Raw genomic sequence first — 24612 nt, forward strand, 5'->3', positions numbered from 1 at the left:
CTCTAACTGGCGACCAGAGCGCTGAAATTTAATATAATTGGTCTTAATCGAAAGCTAGTGTCGCACAGATTCCGACAATACAAATTAAAATCTTGTCAATGCAATGGATCCACCCCTAAACAGCCCATAAGTCTGAAAATCGGCATTGTTCCAACAATGGCAGTGCTGTGACACAATTAACATAACCAATGGCCAATTTCGTCAAGCAATTGTTTGGAACAATCCCGATTTTCAGACTTTGAGGGCTGTTTTAGGTGGTTCCATTGCTCTGACAAAATTTTAATTTGTATTGTCGGAATCAGTGCGACACTAGCTTTCGATTAAGACCAGTTTAATTAATTTTCAGCGCTCTGGTTGCCAGTTATAGCACTGCCAATTATGCTGCTTTTAGATTGCTCAGCAATAAGAGTAACTGCTTGCCCGAGCGTACCGACGGGTTTTTGCGAGAGTTGCGTATCTATCCGTAGGTTAGTAATCTATAATTCGTCGCGACAAAAATCTTGCAATTTCGACAATACCCACCTCCGACGAGGTATACGACGCTTCGACCAAATCTACTTGAAACTACTCATGAATACATCTCGGACCCACGGATATCTAGATCAGGGGTCACCAATAACGCGGTGCCCACGCTCCCATTAGCATATATTCAAATAAGAGATTTGAAAGTCGAAGCAGAGAAGGGTTTCATATATGAGCAGCAGTTGAACATGCGGGTCTGTCGACCCCAAGCAACATACGGACGCAGGCTTAACGGGAATCTAGTTAATATTCCCTAGTCTCGACGCGGAGGTTGAGGCTTCGGCGCGCAGTGCGGCAACGCAGCTGAACTGGGATACGCTTGCGTGAGCTCCGATAAGGGAGAGTCGTCTTCTGTTCTTGGTAAGCGGCGGACACCCTGCCTAATACTCTGATCTTATACCTCAGCTAAGTGAAGAAATCCAACTGATCACGGATAAACGGCGCGAGTAACTGGTAGCCCGTCAGATTAATCAGTATGTAGCTCTTGGTTTCACGAACGTTGATGACCCCTGATCTAGATAGTTCCAGATATCCCTGCTCGTACCTTCCACTTTCTACTTCCACTTGAAGTACGTATGACTTTGTATTTCAGTAGAAATTTGCGGCGTCACTTCTACTTGAGTCGAAACGCTGACTGCTTAGGCAACCTGGCTATATCAAGGAGATGATATCAAAGATAAGTAGGCTATGCAAAACGGGTCGAAGGTATCGGAACGGAGGCTTCAATAAGGTTCGAAAGTTTGTTTGTGCAAGATTCGCCCATTGGATTTACTACGATATAGGCCTATAGCCTACTATGCTAACATTCGGATTTTTTCCGGTTTTCATCGAAACTGTCCGCGGAAAGTGCAATTCACTGCAATATGACGTTACATAACAGCCATTTTCGATTCAGTTGTGGACGGTTGGGTGTAGTTCAGTTCCTGTTCTACGCATTCGTGCTGCTGGTTGTTTCTAATTTAACAGTGCCGCTCGTGTTTTCTTCAGCACATACTTCAGCCTTCCCATTGCGACTAGGATCCGGACTGGCTTCATGCTGTAAAGGAACCAGATGTCTTGTATAGTGTGCGCCTAATAAACTTCACCAATGCTACTTAGAATCTCGCCAAAATAGGCAAACATGGGCGATGGATGTGCTTTCCGTAATATATGTCGATAGACAGCGGTGTATGTGATGAAATTCAGAATCTGCACCGTTCTACTTGCGGCTTGAGATCATTTCTTACACTTGATAATATTAGGGTTACCATACGAGGAAACTTTTTCAAAATTTTCAGACTTGCAATACAGGAGAAAAATCCTGAAAAAGGTAAATTTTTTCAACTTCGTGGTCGGTTGACTAAAAAAAGGTCAACTTTCTGGCTCAACTCCCGAAATAGCCGCCGGAGCGTTACTTCAGTGCTGATTTACTGCATCTCAGTCGGATTTTGCCCTATATTTAACCAAAATTCTCCAAAAAGAGGACAAAATCCCCAAAAAGAGGGCATTTGGGCGTCCTCCGAGGACACTTTCAAAATAGTCAAAAAGAGGACAAATCCTCTTAAAAGAGGACGTACGGTAACCCTAGATAATATCAGTTCAATTCACACAGCCTACTTGGCAGAATATTTTTCAACAGACCTGAGTGTTTAATGTTCATGTTCAGTGTTTCACACATCGAGCGGCGTATCGTACTACCACGAGAGGAGTCAGATTGAAACCAATTATACATGCATGATTAACATGACATTAACTCGGAAATAGGGCCTAAACCCGAGAAACCAGAACACTTTCAAAATGAGTCATTCTCTCTCATACTTGGAGACTATAATGCTGAGCTAACAAAGTTCCAAAATATTTCTAACACTAGAGTAAACAACGAACACACAATATGTACATTTGTACAATACAGGCATTTAGGCATATATAACAGTTTAACAATGTCTCAAGTAATATAGTAAGGGAAATGTATGAAAATCTGTTCACTAAATTGTTACCAATAAATAAATATCAAAATCATCATTTTCAACAGTATGCAGCTGAAACAAAAGGTGCCTTCGCTCCGAAATCCTTTAACTTTGAGCTTTATCATTGTGACGCCGTCGTAATTAATTAATATTTTCCTTCGCCTTTCTCAGTATTTCACCCCGTAAAACCTACCCGAAATCCGAATTACTGGATGCTCTGACTTGCGAATAAATTTCTCGTGGAAGTAGGGATGTATAGGCTACTCCATAAAAGCTATTCACCTGGTTTCTTATCGATTTGAGAAACAGCTGACTTCAGCTGTCTACCGTTGTTATCCAACGGCGAAACCAATGTTGTTTATACTACGATACCAATGCTTCCTGCAACCCGAAAGGACTTTCTCTCGGCACCACAACAAAGTAATGTAATTTATGAATTCAAGTGTCACTGCGATTGTCGGTACACTGGAAGAACTACCAAACGGTTGCAGCACCGTATCAAAGAACACATTCCACCATCCATAAAATCGTAAATCTCGAAGTCGCTGAAAAATAATCTGCTTATTTTTTAATACAACCATTGGTCAAAAGTCTTTCATCGGCAAACACCTGCTGGAAAATCCAACGCGTGATGCCAATTATCATCAGGACAAGTTCTATATATTGGCAAAGGGGCGTAATTTATGTTATTTTTTGTTCTTGAGTTCACCGATATCAATATATAGATTAGTCCGGAGTTCACCGAAAATGGTCATGAACAGTTTAACATGCTGATGGGTATTCGGCGTCCAGCTATTTCTTACGACTATATGACCTGAAATGCGGCCGGAGGCTACATGAGTAATCGAAATGCGGCCGTGAATAGCAAAAAGGCTGACCACCTCTGACCTAGTCTATGCAATGCCAATAAAAAAGTATGTATCATTTAAAAATCGCACAATAACTTTTTTGTTTTGTTTCGTGCCTGCGTTACAGCTCTCTCGTATTTTGAATTTTGTATTTTACAGTTAGTCCTGTAGAATTTTCGGTCAACCAAGAAAAAATTCTTATAAAGACGTATCATATACCGCTGGAAAGATAATTTTATCAGCTTTTCAATGATGGGTTTTGTCATTTTTTTACCTTGGGGAAAAAAAGTTATGACCAAAAAGGGGGTAAAGCACTATTTTGCCTGACATTAAAATACAATTATAAGCTAAAACACGATACCTTCGTAACAGAATACAACACCATAAATTGGAATATCACTCTCAGTAAAGCAAACTAACAATTGAACAGCAAATAAATGAAACATAACTTTATTAAGATGTATTTATCATAAGTTGAGGGGGCAAAAGTTGACCTAGACGAAGATAATAAAACTGGTTTACGAATTTCGAAAAAAAATCAGCGTCAAAAATTTTAATGATTGATTTAGGCTAATTTATGGTTGCTGAATCCGATTCTGTGCTGATAATTCCTCCGTCACGTCAGATTTTTTCCGTATTAATTTTTCTCATTTTCATAAATTAATCAAATTTCAGCTTTCGTTAGTGACATCACGGTTAGCATACAATAGCAACAGATCAAATATTGTTATTGAAATCATCTATCATGAAACCTGGGTTGTTGTAGCCTAATACATAATGAATGAGTTTTTCGGTGAACTTGAATACAGTGATTCTCTATCATCCTCCAATCAGAAGCTCTTTTCGATCCATCCATTTACAGCGCTCAACAAATACCAGACACCATACTTGAACAGAGGCAGAAATGTTTTTAAATGGTATCGAGGCTTTTTGTTCGTGTTTTGCAATATTAAACGCCAGTTCTATATACAAAAAGCTTTACATCTTTGGCGGTTTCTGATTTGCCGTAATATTTTTACTATGAACTTGAGCAGTGGTTCTCAACCTTTTAGTATTCGCGGACCCCCTTTGGACCCCCCCCGAACTTCTAGTTCAAATTTAGCGAAAGTATCGTACAATCGTCATCCGTCTTGGGCAACTGATAACTGCAAGCTAATGATAAACAGCAACAAAATTAATTACTTTTCTTGAAAATAACAGCATTATATTTATTTAGAAATTGGGTTGACTTTTATTATTTCAAAACTAATTATTCAACTGCATTTTTTGAAATACGTGGCCGTGTCGTTAAAATCTGCGCCTTCGATTGCATATCAAGGAGTGCTGAAAATCCATTTAAACAAAGAAAGGTGGTGGCGAATGTAATAATTAGGCATAACGCTTCCGACGACACATTTGGGTATGTTCACAACAATGATGACACCAAAATTTACAAACAATTTTTTTTATTGAACATATAACGTCAAGCCTGTCAATTCATATCTAGCAGCTCATCTTGAAGTTATTAGGGAAATGGTTATGTAGGCCTATATCACAGGAGAAAACGGATTTTTGCGAACATTTCGAAGTCTCCGTGATTGACTTACGTATCAAACCATTTATTTTTTACACAATGCCCAGCAAAACACCTCTATACAGTCAAATATTTGTATCAGTGGGCTATTGGCAATTTAGCAACTAAAATGAGTCCACACAGAAGGATATTCAATCTCAGACGGCCATCCTGTTGATGTGAGTTCTACTGTAATGAAGCAAAACTGCCTCGGGATTTTCCTAATTTGAAAAATATAAATTAGGTTATCAACTATTTTGTAAATTCGCTTCGCTTCGTGGACCCCCTGAAAATGCTTCACGGACCTCCAGGGGTCCGCGGACCCCCGGCTGAGAACCACTGAACTATAGTTTGTAGATGTGATTGACGTTTCTACTCAAGTAGCACAAGTAACTCCCTATATTTTTTACTCAATTAACAGTAAAAGTAGTAATTTTTAAGACACGTGAAAACTACTTCAAGTGGCAGAAATATCTAAGTATATTTGGTCGGGGGAGGGTGGTCGCATACTTTCGACAGTTAGTCGGAGGTGGCTACATACGAAATCGCAACATGTGTCTTCTCGGGTAACGCAAAATATTTATAATGACACAATACCCATTGGTAGAATGTTCAAAAATATGTTCAGTTACCGCGCTTTAGGGGCTGTTAAGGCTACTACATTTATGAAATCATATGCAACCAACATCGTCGCGGAGCGGAGCTTTGTTTGGAATACATTCGTGTTAAAATTAATAACTGGGTGCAGTACCAAATTCAATGTGGGCAGATATCTCCATGACATTCCCAGTTGATTTACCAGTCACACAAAGCACTAAAACAAAACCCAATGCAATTAATTTCCCGTATTGCCAATCACAGATGGGAATTCGGATTGCGAACATCTGGTTCGAAGCACATGGTATGAACCCTTCCCCGATGGCTGTTATAACAACCTTGATTTGACCCCGGATATACCGCACATGCAATTAATATATATATATGCGATTGAAGCGCAAAATATTTCCAATAGTAAAATCTCAACCAGAAAACAGCGACCGGACTTTGACCTCTTACCAGGACCGTAACTGCCGCACCCCAAATCGTCCAATTGGCGGTCCCGAAATTATGTCGGTGAATGAACATAAATTATTTATACATCACTCATCGACAATTTATGCAACTCTTTTCATTTTTTTCGCGCTGGGAGCGATTTCATGTTGCCAAATTTTTGATTATGAGTACCCTTCCCCCACGAAAAAAGCATGATTTATAGAAAATAAAAATAGGCATTTCGGCGTCAACCATTACCATGCCGCGATGCTCGAAAACATACGAAGTATTTGCCAATATGGTACTCTGAAAAGTGTGCGAGATCGCCCGCGAGAAAACCTTAGCCGAAAAGGATTGCCCTTATGTCGACCGGGAACTTCGAAATAAATATAAGCCTATTTAATTGTCCATACCTGCCTAGATTGTACGTGTCTAATTATTCTATCGTGGCAATCTGGACCCCACAGGTCAAATAACATTTCTCAGAGAAAAATTATTTGCCAGTGAAGAAATACGAATTTTCGATAAAGCCTTCACAAACATTTCTTGGATCTCGCATGGTTTCTCAATAAATTACGGCATGATGTGTGGATGTACATCTTATGGCCATTTTCTTAATTTTTCTGAAAAGTTGTGATCAGCGTTCCACAATTCAGTTTCAAAGCATGACCAATTATAGTGTCCAAAGTAGGGTTGCATTTAAAGCAAACGGTGTTTTGAAACATTTTTTTTAAAACATATTTTAAACGAAAGCCTTATTAAATAACAAAATTGTATTGTTTTCAAGTTATAAAATTATGCCATAATTGTGTAAATACTTTCCAAAAACATGTTTTATGATCACACGGACAATTACCACCCAATTTAGCCAACGTATATCGTTATGGGATGGTTGGAACCCTAAAAAATAGTCGGTTCAACAGATGTAGTACAGATATTTTGTCAAAGGGGCTATATTTACCCTATATTTTCAATGGTCAATTTCGATCAATTATGACGTCACAATTGAATATTCGTGACGTCATGACTTAAAAACAATGAAAAACATGTTTTAAATTAGGGACTTGTTTTAAACATGTTTGTTTTTAGTTGATTTTTGTTTTAAATGCAACCCTAGTCTAAAGGGTGTGTGGTACTATCACTCTCGCAGAAATGAGCTCCCGAATGACACAGTGAATCTCCAGTACGATAGCCTTTTCTACACTTAACACAAATTGCTGTTTCTTTTTTGACTAAGCACTATCTAAAAAAACAAGCAAGGTAAATGAAACAGACTATAGTAAGTAATCAATAACATAATGAAGTTTTAACGGACAACAACAGCTCTACTTGCGCCACCCTCCGTCCCCCTGTCTTGCTCACTCTTACTCCCTGAAACAGATATATAATTCTATTTTATTTTCATATATTCCTTTTGCATCTATATCCTGCTTTTCTGTTGAAAATTCATTAGTTTCTAGCATTTTGTTCATATTTTTATAATAATTTTTTCCCTAATTTCAATTTTTACTCCTTTGGCACGTTTTTGGTCATAACTTTTTACCCCAAGGTTAAAAAAATGACAAAACCTATCATTGAAAAGATGGTAAAATTAACTTTCCAACAGTATATAATACGTCTTTATAAGAATTTTTTCTAGGTTAAGCCATTTTTAGATCAAATTCTACAGGACTAAGTGTGTAACGTCATAATTAGCGATACTGATTGTGTTTGTTGAGAGTCAGCTCTAAAAGGTTCAGTATTAAATATGAATATATTATTCAAATGTATTATGAGGTTCTGTCGGGGCCTACGATATTGTCGATATCGTAGGCCCCGGTTCTGTACTCCAGAACGTCACTTTACATGTTTTAGGAAATCATGGTTAAAATAAAAAACATGTTTTATTTTTTTACTTTGCTTCACCTGAGTATGATGATCAACTGTAGTAACCGAATTACGTTCTTCGCACTTTGGATCCTTGATATTATGGGCTTTCGATTTGCCATCATCGCCCTGGATAGCTTCAGACCCTCTTTCCAGTGGACCATCAGCGGAGAAAAGATCCGCGAAGTTGGAGACACTGTGCGGTCAGCATGAATTAATCAATAAAACTGCACGCTTACGAAGCAAGACAACCGTACCGACGCCCATTTAAGTCAGTTTCTGCGTAAACGGAATGGGGGAAATCGGCCAAGGTTTCCATTCTTCCGTTCGGCATGATGATACCTATTTGTGAAGTTCGAACATGATACGGAAAGTTCGAATTTGCAGCTGCAGGCCTTGTCAAAATCTGAAGGAAATATAAACACAGCATGATAGAGTCTAGCTAGGTCTACGTCGTATAGGCCTACATTGCTTATATAAATGTGAAATAGTACTGATATGTGTCTGTTATCATACTCACCATGAAGGTAAAGTAGGCCACGAAATCAATACAGAGCTCCAAAGCGTTTACGATTTTTGACCGCATATACTTCGGAATAATGTAGGACGATATTAAAACCATCATCGGTACTGCAAAGAACCTGTATTTTGAAATTTTCGTCACTAAAGACAGAGATATCGGGTTTTAATCCATATATATGTATCGTAAGGTAGACTCGTCAGAAGTCATAGAGGTTGTGCGAGAGGCGCTATATAGGTATAGGTGTACATTGAAAAAAGTAGGGTTGCATTTAAAACAAACGGTGTTTTAAAACTCTTTGTCTAATTATGCCGTAATTGTGTATGCGTCCGAAAAACCATGCAGTATGAGCCTACGGACGATTTGCACCCATAATAGTCGACGTATACGGTGTAAGGTGGCTGGAACCTTCGAAATCGTCGTCGGTTCTACAGTTTTAGCATGTAGATATAGATCATTGGTACAGAATAGGTGTTCTGATGATGATTACCGCCGACCGTAAAACGCTGCTGCATAACGGTGTAGTCCTATGGTTAAACATATTTGGTCGAAAGAGCCATATTTATCCTATATTTTCAATTGGAAATGTCAATCCACTGTGACGTCACAATTAAATATCCGTGACGTCATGGCTAAAAAATAACAATAAAAACAATAAAAAACATTTTTTAAACAAGGGCTTTGTTTTAAACATGTTTGCTTTAAATTGATTTTTGTTTTAAATGCAACCCTCTGTATAAGTATCTATATGTCAATCAGCTTCACCCCATATAACACCTCTCGGAAATATATCGCCACACCTCACTTGAATAGTCAAGTTGATATTGTCATTTTTAATGTCGGAAAGGACACGTCGGTGGTGATCTATATGGCATTACTTGAGCACTGGACAACAATTCTGAACGAAATTTTTGTTGACTTTGATTTTGTACTTGATTTACGCTAATTTTGCGTGCTGATTCCAAAAATGCCACTGGTTTTCTTCAATTACGTCAAGTTTTTGCTCTACGACAAATGCCCAAAATATGCAAATTTTCACGAATTTAGCCTTATTACTTTTCCATACCATATACAAATCCACACTTTCCACCATATAATAAGTTATATAAGCAAGCGCTAAATTTGATTGTATAAAAAAGGTACTGGTGTCGACATAGGCCGATGCTTTCACCCATTTTTGGTTAGAGGATGCAATCATCCGAGAATATTTCACGCACATATTTTATGCAAACTTGCAGGATATGGCAAGAAAATTAAACATTACATTTACCATCAGCTATAGGTCCAATGCCCTATTCAGCGTATTCAGTGTAACTTGAAACTACTATACGCTCGATAATTTGGATCACGATGAAGATCTTAGGGATAGCAGGCCTAATGATGAAGATTCTGAAATAGAAGATGATTCTGAACCTAGAGTAGTCCATCAACACAAGTTATTGACCTGGCATAAGCTTTGGGACTTTGAATAGAAATATTCGGAACTTTTAACATCCATACGAAGTGAGAAAAGATTACTTGGCAAGGTAGAAAAGGTAGCCTATCTCACTTTCGATCAGGAGAAACCGACTTTTCTTCGTAGGCCTACTTTCGGTAGCTTTGTGTATTGCCGCGAAACTGGCATTGGCATGATACTGTTTCCATGGATGACTGGAGGAGTTAGGAATCCCGATTTACAACTCAAGTCAACGGCAAATGCTTATAGGAAGCTCAAAAAGGATCTTAAAGTGTGGCATTCTCCAAAATGGCAATGTCTTAGGTGCTGCAACAATTGCAATCTCAGTTAGTCTTCGTGAATAATACAGAAACATTGAGAATAATACAGAAACATTGAATTGTTGCAATATCAAGATCACGGTTGGATCATATGTGTTAGCTTTGAAAGATTGTGTTTTCTTAGTGGTCAGACAATATAAGGATGCACATGTAAGCCAGATACACATGTGCCACTTCCATATGTTTATGTCGGACAGCAGACATTCAAAAAAGCTAAAATATATAAATAATATCCCCGAAAACCTTAACCTATTCGGAGATGGGCAAGGAGAAAATATCCCCCAACATCTGAAAATGATGGGGGTAAGATACCAGAGTAGATTGGAGCTTACATGTTAGCTGACTATTGCTCGAGTATCGAACGAGACAACCTACAGAATTGCGGGTTATTAGCGTAAATTTGGACTCTGGAACCCGCACTTTATTTGTCCTGTAGAAGCAATATCAGTTTAAATCAACCAAATAAAGCAGTGCTAATGTTTATTTGAAATCTATTGATTTACTTTCGACTGCTTGTGGTTTTTGAAACGTTTTATACAATAAACACAAAATATCAAAAGTAGTGCTTTATGTGGGTTATGAGACAATGCGGTGGGTGCCTAACCCAAAAACTTGACGTGATAGAGAAAAACGGAAGTCATTTTTGAATTCAGCGCCCAAAAGTTAGTCACAATCAATTGTCTGATCAAAGTCAACAAAAATTGTGTTGACCAGTGTTATGCATGTACTCGTTCTCGTACACGGCAGTAGTGTGGAACATTTTCGAAGGAGTGCGGATTAAATAAAATATATATAACAAATCTCACCAAATACTGTATAACAAAAACAGACGATAATAGAATCCTGCTTTTTCTGGGTAGTGCTTCACGGTGAATATTAAGCTGTACGTGAACCAAAACCATGCCATCATACGCAGCGTGATGATACCGTATCCTGCAGGTGATTCATAAACGTAGAGTACCAGACCAGGATCTGAAAACTATGCAAGAAATCACTTTATAGATCCAGTTCTTTATATGCTTGTTTCTAAAATGGCAGAACGAGCACTGCATATGAATAATATATATTTTAAAGCATGAGTGATCTAAGCCATAGCACGCGGGCCGCATGCAATCCGCGAGTTGATTCTCATGGCCTACGCATAACGCTACTATAGCGGTACTCGCTGTCCATATATTCAATTCACAATGGGCGTATATATATTCAATTCACAATTATATTCACACGACAAAATTGGAAATTCGTCAACTCTCGTTGATTATACAGGTAGTCCTGCTCGCGTAATCTAGTTGCATTGGTAGCTTTTCAATCGCTTATAACTTCGACGTTCCTTCAAAAAAGATATGTTTCCGAAAATGAAATGCATATTTGACACAGAAGAGTTGGTGTGACTACAGCAAGAAATTTATCTTTTCATGCGTCAAAACGACACAGCACGCCAGTAAGACCTTGGTGCCCGAACAACAAGCAGTCTGCAAACTTCATGTGAGCGAGTACGGCCAACCGCGGACAGTCCAAAGGGGGATATGATCACAGTTACGGGAGTTTTGCCTTTGCTAATATGCGTGAGCGTGAGCCCCTCATTATACTGCGGCCCGCTTTGCTTGTAATGTACATGTAACCGTGTCCAAAGGAAATGGTGTAGGTGTAGTAACTTACCACATATTCATACAAAAATAAAACAATGCTGATAACTCCATAAATAGTAGAGAACACTGTCAGTTTGATACTGCCAATCTGTGACAGCTGTCCACGTGTTATTGTGTAACCTTTCGCGACGAGTAACAACATCACAAGGAAACCAACTTCCGAGCACGCTCCAAGCAGTTCGCCTGAAATAAATGTTAGGTTCGAGTGAAAACCAGACCAATATTAAACACCTGTTTCACCGATACAGTTCAATGATATATATAGGTCATAACCTTTAACCATAAGATGAAGTATTATCAATAGGACCTGCCTGAGCGCAGGCTCTCGATCATGATGATATATGTTAGGTTTACCATTTTTTGAAATCCAGAAAGGAGGACACATTTTACAAATCACAGAAGTCAGATTACCGGACTAGAAAACTGCTGTTTCCAAAATTTGTACTGACTTAAGAAACGGTCATCTCCCCGAATCGACTCCCGAATTACACACTTTTAACGATGCTGCTGTGGTGTTGACCAAAAAAGGTTATTTTTCCAGTCCCACGCCCAAATGACCCGCTCTAATTACAGATTTCATTTAGGGCGTATTTTAGTTCAGCCTGTCCATTAGCCCGACTGTCAAAGCTATACATGAGGACGAATTTCCAAATAGTAGGACAAATAGGCGGCCCTTGGACGATTTCTTGAAAAAGGAGGACAAATCCGCCTGTACGAGGACATATGGCAGCCCTAATATATGCCATGTTTTAAAATAGCATAAGTACATATTAACGTTAATGCCATCTTATTCCGCTTTGTATATCAAGCAAACTCGAATATTTCCTGATAAAATATCGCGCATACAATATGTAGGCCGTTAAGCTTGCGCCTATGCTTCATTCCGTATACGTATAATTTAGATTCTAGATATTATATATTCCGACATATCGAATACCGCGTGGTAGGCCTATATGTGTGACAGTACATGCACTGCAAAGTGCAAAGTGCACATGCCTGGTGCCTGTGGCTGAAGCGTTCACCTTAAAATATCAACTATTACTAAAGCAAACTGAAGACTGTTTTGATGATGCTCAGGGTTCACTAATAATAATTAGGGTCGTGTATAGGCAGTATTTATCAAGGGTTGATTTTCATCAATTATTCCATAAATATCTTCAATTCCTCGTTGATGACTCATCTAGGGCGATACAACCCATACTCTCGTCACCGCCACCAACAGTGAGAGTACAGGCTTGTGAGCTGTAAGTCAGAATCAAAGAAACAACAATTAGAAAACCAAAGTTGTCTGTTAGTGTAAAAATAGTACTTGAATGGCCATTGTGGATACCCCATGGAAATCAGGCAACGATAATGATTTACGCCTATATAGACTCACGGTCTGGATCAGGGTGGCCCGGCCAACCTTTTCGGCCAAAGGGGCACATGCATTTGACGAATTATTGCGCGGGCCACTAGCCACGCGAAGCGCAAAGATTTTTCGAAGTTTATATTTCAATAATATTGTTACTTGAGTATATTGCGGGTCTGTTTATATCGCTGGGCTCAGTTTCCAAGGACTGGACTATTCGGCGCCTGGGCATATCAATATCGAAAGCTTCGGCCAACATGCGTCAATCATTTTGTGCCTAGGTTTCAACGTCGACGGTCTTTCTGCGAGCGCAAACACAAAGTCGCATGTTGGACGACACTTTGTCTCGTAATTGCGAATTTAGACTCAATCTGGTAATAGGCGTTCTTTCATTTTCAGAAAGGGGTAGCAATATTAAAAGCAAGAAATCAAGTGACAACATATTGCGCGAAGCGTGACGAAAATTTTCACTTTGGATAAATCTATCGCAAATTATTCTGCTTCATTGTAATGTACGAAGATGTACCAAAATGTGACAGGCTCATGGATCTGCCAATGCGTCAGAAGAACTGATATTTTAGTCATCGCATCTCAAGTGATGCGGCCAGTAATCAAAATTTTGGTTGGCCTTCCAAGTGCACAATCTGTGCAATCCATTTTAATAATATTACTAATTTCGGAAATTACTTCGCGGGCCACTCAAAACCTTCTCGCGGGCCAATTGTTGGCAGGCCCTGATCTGTACATCTGATCTGTACGAAGCGCGATATTTCTTTTAAATTACTCATTTCAAATTTAAATCACAAATTATAATCGAAACTCAAGCCTCGATCATAGGTCGCATCGGGGCCTACGATAACTTCAAGTATTAAGTAACTATAAGTTATCGTAGGCCCCGGTCGCATATATCGAAATAGTATTCCGTCGGACTCTTACCTAGTATTTTTATCCCGTCATGCCCAATACCGTCTGCAGCGAATGTACCGTACGCAACGGATAGAAGCAGTAAGCAGAAGGCTATAAGTCATGTCAAAACAAAATAAATGCGCTTGAATATATAGTTTATGCATTTCATAATAGTAGCGGCATTCTTTCATACTTTCGACTACCAAGCAAGCTAAGAATATCTTGTACGTTGTGTGAAGCATCTGTCTATTGGCGAGTTCAGCTGAATACAAAGCAAACTGTGTTATCGCTATGAGTTCAAATGCTATCTGACCTGTTTCATGGAATCATTACCTGTTGCTCTCATCGCATTCGCCAACATCAGCATGCATGCGACGAAAAACACGATGTTCATCTCCAGTATGCCTGTAACAAATCGAGTCATTTTGCGATCCAGTTAATACCGTGGATTGCAGATGCTTCTAATCCGTGTGAACGGTTCAAGCACATTGTACTTGTACATGTACATTTGTACAAGCACAGTAGTAAAAATCGCGCAACGACGAAACTCTGGAAATCGATTACGGATCACGATCGGAGAATCTGCATATATCTGTAAATTTCGCTCTAAAATTACGAGTCTAAATAGAAACATAGCAGACCTTACATGAAAAATTAGACTATAGGGTATGATCTGACTGGAGATTTGAAAGACTTCTCGAATAAAGATATTTCCGCTGTCTCTTACCAAACTCGTCTGCTGAAAATTGTTGAGTCCAGAATGAATTTCCATTTGTCAAGCTCATTTCATAGCTTACATCGAGACCATCTTTGCCTGGATCATATGGACGAAATTATGCATATATTGCTATTGCAGTTAAGTATTACGCATAGGATCAAGTAACCAAGGGAAAATGGGTCAAACAACAATCCATACGTAGATATGTCGCAGGTATGTAGTGGCTTCTGTTTTCGTTTACCACTCACAGAAATAAAAAAAAGGTGGTACACCCAAACACACCCTACTCTACTACAATCCTGGGAGATATCACTTTTACGATTGGTGTGGAAGCACAATTTGGCACCCAAGCCGAAGACCGTTCACCACATTTACACACCCCGCGCTATGTCGGAAATCTGAAGAATATACACTCTTAGCGAAAAGAATCTGCACCCGTGTACCACACTTTACATACAGGTGTGAATCACAGTTGGATCAATTGTAATTTGTAATTGAGCTTAATGTAATGAATTATATTTTTTTAAATGTAATTGTAATTGAAGCATATTTATATCGCGTAATTGTAATTGTAATTTGATATTTTTAGCATGGAGTTATTGTAATTGTAATGTAATTGAAACATGCAAGGGATTAATTGTAATTGTAATTGTAATTGAACTGAATTAATGTAATTGATCCAACTCTGGTGTGAATATACATCCATGAGTCACGAAACCAAAACCTATCTCAGACTTATACCGCGAAATAAATCGAATACAAGTCTTTAATTTAAATTATGGAGATGGCCCTTAGGATTTATGACCGCGATATAATCCTGAGTTAGGTTCTGTTTTCTTGTACCACCCTATCGACCCTCTGGGGGGGGGGGATACACACTCTTTTCGCTAAGAGTGTATTTCTAACTATTTCAACAATTATGCCATAATTAATGATACAACTCCAGAATATTTTTTAAAATGGCGTTTGTTTAAAGCACGTGCCGAACTTCTGATCCGTTTTACTAAATCAGTAACAATTGTAGTGAATTATTATTATCTATCCTACCTTGGCAGTTACTGATGGCAATATACCACCATCGCTCACGGACAGAGCCAAAACTTCTTTCACCTGAGCACTCCAAAGTTCTGGCCCCAGTTTTGTTCGTTATCTGGGAATAAAACGGAACCGCTAGAAATTGAGCCCAATCAATTTGAATAGCCTAGCTTTGTTGGATGGCATTTTGAACTTTCCAGATGATTATTTATTACTGGTATGACGTTACATTAGCCTGATATTTCATGATCTGAGCTAATCATTTTATTGTTCGTGTCGACAGTCCTCTTTTCTAACGAAATTTGAGTAGAAAGTTAGTTGGGCCTGCAAACTGTATATTGACTGAGGCTTATCTATGTGGCAGTACTCTGATATACTTTTTGATTGGTGCCGCTATGATATATGGAGACTTTACTGTCGTTTCTGGCTGGCTAGTAATTCGTCCATGCGTGCCATCTTTTTCAAAGACCAGGGATATATGTCTCTGGTTCGTACGTTAATACAGACAAATCAGACGAAATCGAGCATTTTCTACCTAAATATAAACCCCCGGGGTTCTCAATTCGGAAGCGTGAACCTTCTGTTTTTGTTATCGGTATCTCAGACGGCCTGGGACGACGGGAGAAATGTTCGTATTATCTAACAAATGACATCGTCATCACATCTCTCAACTCACGTGACATCCGCTCCACTCATATCCCATGGTTAAATTGATGACTTCATGATTTTCGGGTCGCAAAACCGATTCCTTGTCGGCGCATGTCTGCGTATAGCAAATGTAGCAGTCAAATGTTGAATGAGTATCATAAACAGGTGCATACCGACCTAATGCGGGCAATAATGAAATATTCTATATCCGCAATAGGAAATATTTAGCATTCGTAAACTGCACCACTGACGCGGCGTATAAGCCTCTTGGCTATGTACTAGTTGGGGACACAACTATATAGGTGATAGTATTGATAGCTTTCAAGTTAGTTCTTTACAGGAGTGCGCCGAAGCCCTACAACTTTGTTGAAGAGAGCCGATATCACTAAGGTAAGTATCGAATCAACGAGCAGCCAACTTCACTGGAAATTCAGGTCTGGCCTATATGTCATGGGTGTTCAGAGTGATCAGCTGCTCACTGTTTGGCGGGCTTCGATCAACTCTCTAGAATCTAGATGAGTGGTTCCCAACCTTTTTGTTTTCATTCCCCTCTTCAGATTTATTCCGAGTCTTTATTCCCCACTACCTTTTTTGTAAATCCTAAAAGCTCCAAGAAGACTGGTGATTTTGAAAATTTTTCGACCGATAGTATTGCGTTTACTAAAAAATAGGTCATCACTATTACTCGGCCCCCGAGTTTTACGAAACTCTGACCTTCGCTGCGTCGAAGCCTCATTTCTCGTTGCATTTAAATCCTTTTCAGAAAAAAAGGTCAAATTCCCAAAAAAAGAGGACATTTAGGCTTCCTCGGAGGACACTTTCAATTTATAATTTTCGATACATACATTCCAGAGCAGTTAATTGGTAACAGTAATTGCGCCTAAAACTGATTATCTTGATGTATTTTGTTTCCTGTTTTCTTTTGCCCTTTTCATTTTTATTTATCTAATTGAAAAGTCGATATATATATATAATTGCGCATGTGTCTCCGTAAATACGTAAACTATCCTGTATATAATGTTAAACAAATGCGTCTATTCCCCACCAAAAACCATTGAATTCCCCACCGGTTAAGAACCACTGATCCAGATGAAGATCAGAGATGAGCATGGATTAGGAATAGGATTTGGAAAAACCGGATTTGTGAAATTTTGTCGGATTTGGATTGGATTAGGATTTCAGATTTTTTGTAATGAATCAGGATTAGGATTGGAATTACCGATTTTCGGGAAGATTGATGTCCTGTGGCGAATGGCGACGAGGTTTAGCGTCCTACCGAAGTTACCAATGTACTTTGGAACTCATTATGCGTTCTATTTTTTTGACATAATTATAGGCAAAATTACGAGGAATTCCAAGTTTATATCGGATTAGGATCAGGATTAGGATTGGAATATACAAAATTTCTGGATTATGACTAGGATTAGGATTTGACGTTTCGGATTTTGGATTAAGAAATAAAAATTTCAAATCCGCTCATCTCTGGAAGATATCAGCTTGATCTATATCAGCTAGCCCCAAATCATTCCGCCAGGTCAGGGTAGCGCAGTCGCCGAAGTAAATTGAGTTATTTTTGTTGTTGTCTGTATCGTTGTATATTTTAAGAGTGAGGTAAAGCCAGGATAGCTAACTACAATGTGATGTAAGATGGAAATAGATAGGCACCGCATTGTCAAAATTATAAAATATAAATAATATGGAAAATTACATATATTTATCAGTCAGGTGTGTGAGGGTTAGTAGGCCTATTTAAGTAGAAAATCAATTCGCAACACAGTAGATGACATTGCTTCGGCAAGCAACACAACTTCATTACAATATACTGACCGACATTTCCAAACCTGCAGCAAGAAGTACGAAAAAAGCACGGCACAGTACGATAAAACAACGTAATTTTTACCGCAAAGTTCCTTACTTTTCGCCCAAATTCATTCGTACCGGATTAATTTCTTGTCCCTGACATACATCCTGCATATACAATTATATATATACCCATAGTCGCAGCTCAACCTTGGCCTACATCCCTGAACTACAATGTTTCGAACGTAACTAGATTAGGCTGAAGGCAACAACGGATAATTCTGTGTTTAAGCGTAGCCTATGCACTGTAAAAATTATTGTTGTAAAGTACCCTGTAATCAGCTTGTAATGGCGGACTGCAAGCTTGTAAAGGTTGTAAACGCCAAATGCAGGCACATAACAAGCTGTCGTGCTTGTAAATTAACATGCTTCAGAAATGATGTCAAATAATGTACAACGAAGTTTGAACGTATACTCCAGACATACCTCATACATGATGTCAGACTGGCAACGCAGGTCGAACACCCCCGGATATGCCCAAGACATGCCCCAGACATGACGTTTGAGTTGAAACGAAGTCCAAACTCACCCGGCATGATGTTCGATCTGCAACCCTGTCCGAACATACTCCAAACATTTATTAAACATGATGCCATGTGTCAACACAGTCCGAGTACACCCCAGATTTTCGTCATACATGATGTTCGTGTCTCAAACGAAGACCGCAGCACTCACGCCACACATATCCCAGACATGATTTTCGGGTGACAACGCAGTTCGAACACACATTCGATATGCCCAGACACGATGTCGGAGTTGAAATGCAGTCTGAACCTACTCCATACATGCCTCAGACATGATGTCCGAGTTTCAACGCAGTCCGAACACACCCCAGACATGTCCCATATACATAGTATTCGTGCGGTAACACAAACTGAATTCACCCCTCACATAACCCAGATATGATTTCCGAGTGACACGATAACACACCCAGGCATGCCCAGACATGATGTCCGACTGTCAACGCAGTCCGAACACCCCCCAACATGCCCCCGACATATCCCAGACATGATGTCCGATAGAATACGCAGTTCGAACTTACTCCAGATATGCCTCTGACATGATGTCCGAGTGTCAACGCAGTTCAAATTCATCCCAGACATACCCAGACATGTCCCAGACATTATGTCTGAGTGTCAAAAGCAGTCCTAAAACACCCAGGATATTATGTTCGATTGGCAACAAAGTCGGAACCTACTCCAGACATGCCTCAGACATGATGTCAGAGCGTCAACGCAGTCCGATTAACACACCCCCGACATGGCCCAGACATGATCTCTGAGTGTCGACAGAGAATAACGAACACGTCCCAGACATGCCTCAGACGTGATTTCCGAGTGACAACACAGTTATAGCACACCACAGACATGCCCCAGACACGATGTCTTAGTGTCAGCGCATTGCAAACTCACCCCAGACATGCCCCATACATGATGTATGAGTGTCGACGTAATCCGTAAACACGCTTGACATGATGTCCGATTGACTACGGAGTTCGAGCCTACTCCAGATATGCTGCAGACATGCTGTCGGAGTGTCTAAGCAGTCCAAACACACCCCAGACACGACCCAGATCTGATCCACGGGGGCCAACGCAGCCCCAACATAGATCAGCCATACCGCAGACATGAAGATGATTATGTGGACACGTAGGCCACACTCTAGTCTTGATGTTCGAGTGGAAATAACACAGTCCAAACGCACCCCAGATATACCGCAGACATGGTTTCCGAGTGACAACATAATCCGAACACACCCTAGATACGCCCCAGATTTGATGTCCTACTGGAAACGTAGTCCATAATACTCCATACATACCGCAGGCATACTCAAGACAACAGAAGTATTATGGTCATTATTTTTCGTCATTATTACTTTAATCACAGATCGTTAATGCATATTGTACAAAATAAAGACACAGCCGCGGTTGAACGCTTCGGTAAAAGTCCGCCAAAATGTTGCCTGCCGATTCCTTTCGTTTCGGCTTCACTGGGCAGCAGAAGCTTTGCCGTCAGCTGTAGCGTTTGTTGCAGCTTGAGTCGATATCATAGTCTGGCCGAATCTTATTGGGGGCTGCTATGTGTCGCGTCATTTGTAGATAGGAAGTGTTAGAGACGTAGTATCTATGTGCAGATTGTGATGTTGTGCATCATTCACCTTTAGTTAGTACCCTTTGACGTCATATCCGGCTTAATTCGATTTGTGTAGTAGATGGCGCGAATATGTAATATGTATATAAGTGAGAGTAGACTCAGTAGAGTAGAGCAGAGCCGGGAAAGTTGGCAAGTTTTTCAGTCAGTATTATCTTATTGATAGGGATTCGACCGCTGCGATCGCTATATATTCTTGTGCAGTCGTGCTCAATTGACAACTGCAGCCAAGAGATTGGTAGGTAGAAAAATTATATGTGATTTGATGACTTGGCAGAATATAGAATTAGTCCTGTTTGCTAGCGGACGTATTCCATGGAGTAGACGATGGCAGCATCGGTTACTGTTACTGAGATGTTGTCTGGGATGGCTGATTCCAACGACGGCCAGTTAAAATTGAATTTAAAGAAAAATTCAGGTAAATTTCGGCCTCACAGGTCTCAGGGTTGATTAATTACTTGGTATATTTGTGTTACAGATGCTTCAAAAGTGACAGATTTGCCTTGTATATGGTCTGTGTAATTCCAATTGATGTGTCAGCATTGTGAATCTATGAATGACACAAGATTGGTAAGATACTCTGCCATCGGATATACTTGATGTGATGGTGTGGAATTCAGCACAATTTTGTCTTGCAGGTGATATGTCAAAGTGCTGGAGATGTAGGCCTACCCTGTGGTCTGCAAAAGTCAGAACAACGCAACAATGTTCCATCAATCATGACTAATCTCGTAGGCCTCTATACTGCGGAAGAAAATAAACAGATGTAGTCGAGTAAGTATTTTGTAAGATATATATTTGGTGAACGTATAACAAGATTTTAGCTGTCAATCGGTACTGACTGCTTTCGAAATTGCAAGATGCCTATTCACGACTAATGGAAAATGACTGATAATGACGCTACAAATAAGTTAAAATCTTCGAAAATTGATTATGACTGTGATGTTTATTTCATGCTGTTTCACTAGGAAAGTGACATAATTATGAGTTGTGGGGCAAATCGCACGGGGCGCAAAATAATTCCCGTCGATTGTGGCTTTGTGCTCCATTCAGATGCTATGGCCATGTTTTACTCCAGTTCGGCTCTGTTACTTCCACAGCCCAACTCACTGTGTACCAATTTTAGTGCAATCAGGTTGATTATATGCGTGAACGTTTCGTTAAGACTTTCTCCGCCAATGCATGCGAGAAAAGAGGCATGTTCAGCTCTAATTCGGAAATATCCAATTCTGAAATTAGTTACGGCTGATGAAGATAATTTTCTTCCGCCATACGTAAGTTTTGAGGCTTGCAGTGTGGAAATATCACACTCTGTCAAATTCGATACATTTTAGCACTCATGGATAACGAGACTCAACGACAAAATATATAACGAGCATCGGAAAATGAAAGACACAGACGATCCGGTTCTCCTAGCAAACAGAAAAAAGTTCGGACGGACTGGCCCGCGGAGACGGCTTCCTGCTGAAGAATCGCCGACTGCAAGCCCACGACGCAAGAAACCCAGAAGTTCTGATGTTGCGGACGAAGTATGAAACTGCTATTTCAATGGAACCTCAAGGTTGAGAACCACTGCTGTAGTTCTATTGGCAGGCACCTGCAGCTCAATTATAGTTCCAATTCCAACAAACTGGGATAATAACCTCAGCGACGGGGAAATTTGTTAGCTGATATAATTTGATCAACTATACTTCTCAATTCTCATATTCGGCACCTGTAATATAACGTTACGTTGCACTTCGAGCCTACATTTTAACTGCAGTACTGATACGCTACCTAACAATCGCAATGTGGATGGCTTTGTTCGTCAAATTTTTGAACGGGACCGTCACTTCCAAGTGGGTTCATTTCTCGCTGGTGATTAGGAAGACGATGAAGATATGCCGAGTAAAGCGAATTCGAGCGGGGTATTGATTGTGGGCGGGACCAATGTTCCCTCTAATTTTTACGAGTCAGCGCGCACTCACTGCGCGGTTACTTGGACAACAGTACGTAACCACGAAAAAAAGGGTTATCACTTCGAATTTTTTGTGCGCAGCTTAGAGGGAACATTGGGCATGACAGCAATTTTGATTTGTCTATTAACGTCACATCGAAGCCGATTTAGATTAATGATCATTTGCTGTATAAAGACTGGAAGTATTTTGCGCATAATTTCCGAATGGAGAAGAAATCTCTTGAAGCACCCTTGCGAGACATAAATGGCACACTAGTGTGTCGCGGCATACCGGTTGAGAACCAGTCTGTTAGTAAGTGGTGTACTCGTCATCGTTGGACCAATTACACCAGTTTGCCAAAAAGTCATTGTTGGACCAATTACACCAGTTTGCCAAAAAATTACTCTCTTAGTCGTACTACTCTCATTGCCTTCAATATACAGATGTACCTTTCTTTTCAGGATGATTCGGAATCACCAAACCCAATCATACATTTGGACACTGGGAAAAAGACATGGACGGTACACTTTGATGGGCTCAAGATTAATGACATTGTAGATTTTGCATATGCTTTGGCTATCATTCTATCCCTGCATTGGGTATTTAATATCCAATTCAAGCGCAGTGTGAATAACACCTTGCATTTCTTATCCATCTGCATTGGCAAAATCAAGAGACTGCGTGTACCATCTGCAGTCACTTCAATCTGTGATAAAATGTGATATAGAAAGTGATTCGACTGATTTTACCACTAATGGACATTGATGTAGAAGTGTTTATCAAATTTACCTTTTTTGGAGTGCTAAATCACATTTTGAACTGCTCTGAACTTAATTTTTACTCTGCTACTTCTGTAAAGTACAAATAGAAGTGGAATAAGTTTGTATCTGCCAAATTAACTGTTTCAGAGTACTTGAGTACTTTCCATTCATTTACTATACTACGAGAAGTATCAGCACGTGGCAATTGCTGCCCCTGAGCAATAAATTAGGACATTAGGTTTTACCCAAGTTCCTGTGCTGAATAATGTGATCTTGCCTTTACTTTGACCTCTTCAATCTTATTAACATAGGTCTCTGATGGCCAAGTCGTGACACTTTTGTTATTGTTCCATACTGTGTTATTATACTGAGCTGACTGCTGGTGTTACTACTGTTCCTGCTGCACGTGTTGCTTCTGCTTCTATTCATTTGCTGTATAAAAAATGCCAGTTCTTTCTATTGATTTGTGATCAATTATAACCACCGTGCATCATGTCAGTTGTAATGTCGACTACTGCAAGTATCAGGTACAAGATTATAGGTGAGAAAGAGAGAGAGTTACAAGCTTATGGTTGTAGTGAGCTTACAGGGTTATGGCTGTAGTGAGCTTACAGGGTTATGGCTGTAGTGAGCTTACAGGGTTATGGCTGTAGTGAGCTTACAGGGTTATGGCTGTAATGAGCTTACAGGGTTATGGCTGTAGTGAGCTTACAGGCTTATGGCTGTAGTGAGCTTACAGGCTTATGGCTGTTGAGCTTACAGGCTTATGGCTGTAAGCCTGTATTGGAAATCACCAGGCTTATTGTCGTAAATTTACAACAATAATTTTTACAGTGTGGTAGGATATACCTTCATAAGCACCAGCGTATTTTCATACTATTTGAGAATGAAACAAAATAAAATGAAGCAAAACGTAAGTCGGCTAATCTGCCCTACCTTGGAATAATTTTTGTACACGGTCGCCCATTGATCATCGTTATCGGTATAGAGCAGAATATTATAACAGCACTTTTCCTGGCCATATAATATATCATTAGCCAGCGCTATAGATATACTCAAAAGTAAACATCATCTTACATGTGGGTACGTAAACGCGAATTTCAATCGGCCAAGATCGGAGAGAAAACAGAATCTTCCTAAAAATTCCCAGTTCTGCATCATAAAGTAATGCGTATAACCTCCAGCACGCGAAAAATTTCAATTGCCAATTCGCACCTTTTTGGTTCGCAAATGTCCGGTCAGGTATAGAGATTCGACGCATGTGACTACCGCACCTGCATAAATAATGGCAATCGAAAGAACCTTAAACTTCATTTCCGACGCAGCATACTGGAAGTCCGGCTCCTTTGAACTGCTATACCAGCTGGAAGTATCTTAGAACAGCGCTGTCTAGAGAACTTTACTGGGGAATCGAGTTGAGAGCTATCTAAAGTGGAAACAAGTGGAAATGTCCAATAATGATACAAGAGCGAGTCTAGTGTCCTCGAATCGATGCTATTTCATTGTATCTGGCGGTAAATCACTGTTACTTACTA

General features: G+C 39.7%; 2 protein-coding genes across 4 annotated transcripts; one reads left to right on the forward strand and one right to left on the reverse strand.

Annotated features, from left to right (window-relative positions):
- Positions 1-1228: 1228 nt before the first annotated feature.
- Positions 1229-24496, reverse strand: LOC145450128 (transmembrane protein 145-like). The gene is made up of 15 exons (XM_080328617.1): positions 24293-24496; positions 24155-24229; positions 24014-24091; positions 16398-16484; positions 15734-15836; positions 14696-14782; positions 14302-14373; positions 14162-14230; positions 13999-14079; positions 11722-11894; positions 10869-11041; positions 8287-8407; positions 8024-8172; positions 7806-7962; positions 1229-1558 (listed from the first exon to the last, which is right to left on the reverse strand). Exons 1-15 carry the CDS (start codon positions 24389-24391, stop codon positions 1451-1453), a joined length of 1632 nt encoding a protein of 543 aa, XP_080184743.1. The 5' UTR covers positions 24392-24496; the 3' UTR covers positions 1229-1450.
- Positions 20485-23570, forward strand: LOC145450135 (uncharacterized). 3 transcript variants are annotated; one of them, XM_080328629.1, is made up of 6 exons: positions 20485-20797; positions 20858-20949; positions 21018-21153; positions 21545-21653; positions 21714-21908; positions 22778-23570. In XM_080328629.1, exons 4-6 carry the CDS (start codon positions 21558-21560, stop codon positions 23036-23038), a joined length of 552 nt encoding a protein of 183 aa, XP_080184755.1. In that variant the 5' UTR covers positions 20485-20797; positions 20858-20949; positions 21018-21153; positions 21545-21557; the 3' UTR covers positions 23039-23570. The 3 variants fall into 3 exon arrangements, 2 of the variants coding, with proteins under 2 accessions (XP_080184755.1, XP_080184754.1); XR_013918428.1 differs by having other exon boundaries at positions 20496-20797; positions 21714-21940; XM_080328628.1 differs by having other exon boundaries at positions 20683-20797; positions 21018-21653.
- Positions 24497-24612: the final 116 nt, after the last annotated feature.

This window comes from Botryllus schlosseri, chromosome 11, assembly GCF_051294905.1.
Source record: "Botryllus schlosseri isolate E-star chromosome 11, Bs_hap1, whole genome shotgun sequence".
In the NCBI taxonomy this organism is placed as follows: domain Eukaryota; kingdom Metazoa; phylum Chordata; class Ascidiacea; order Stolidobranchia; family Styelidae; genus Botryllus; species Botryllus schlosseri.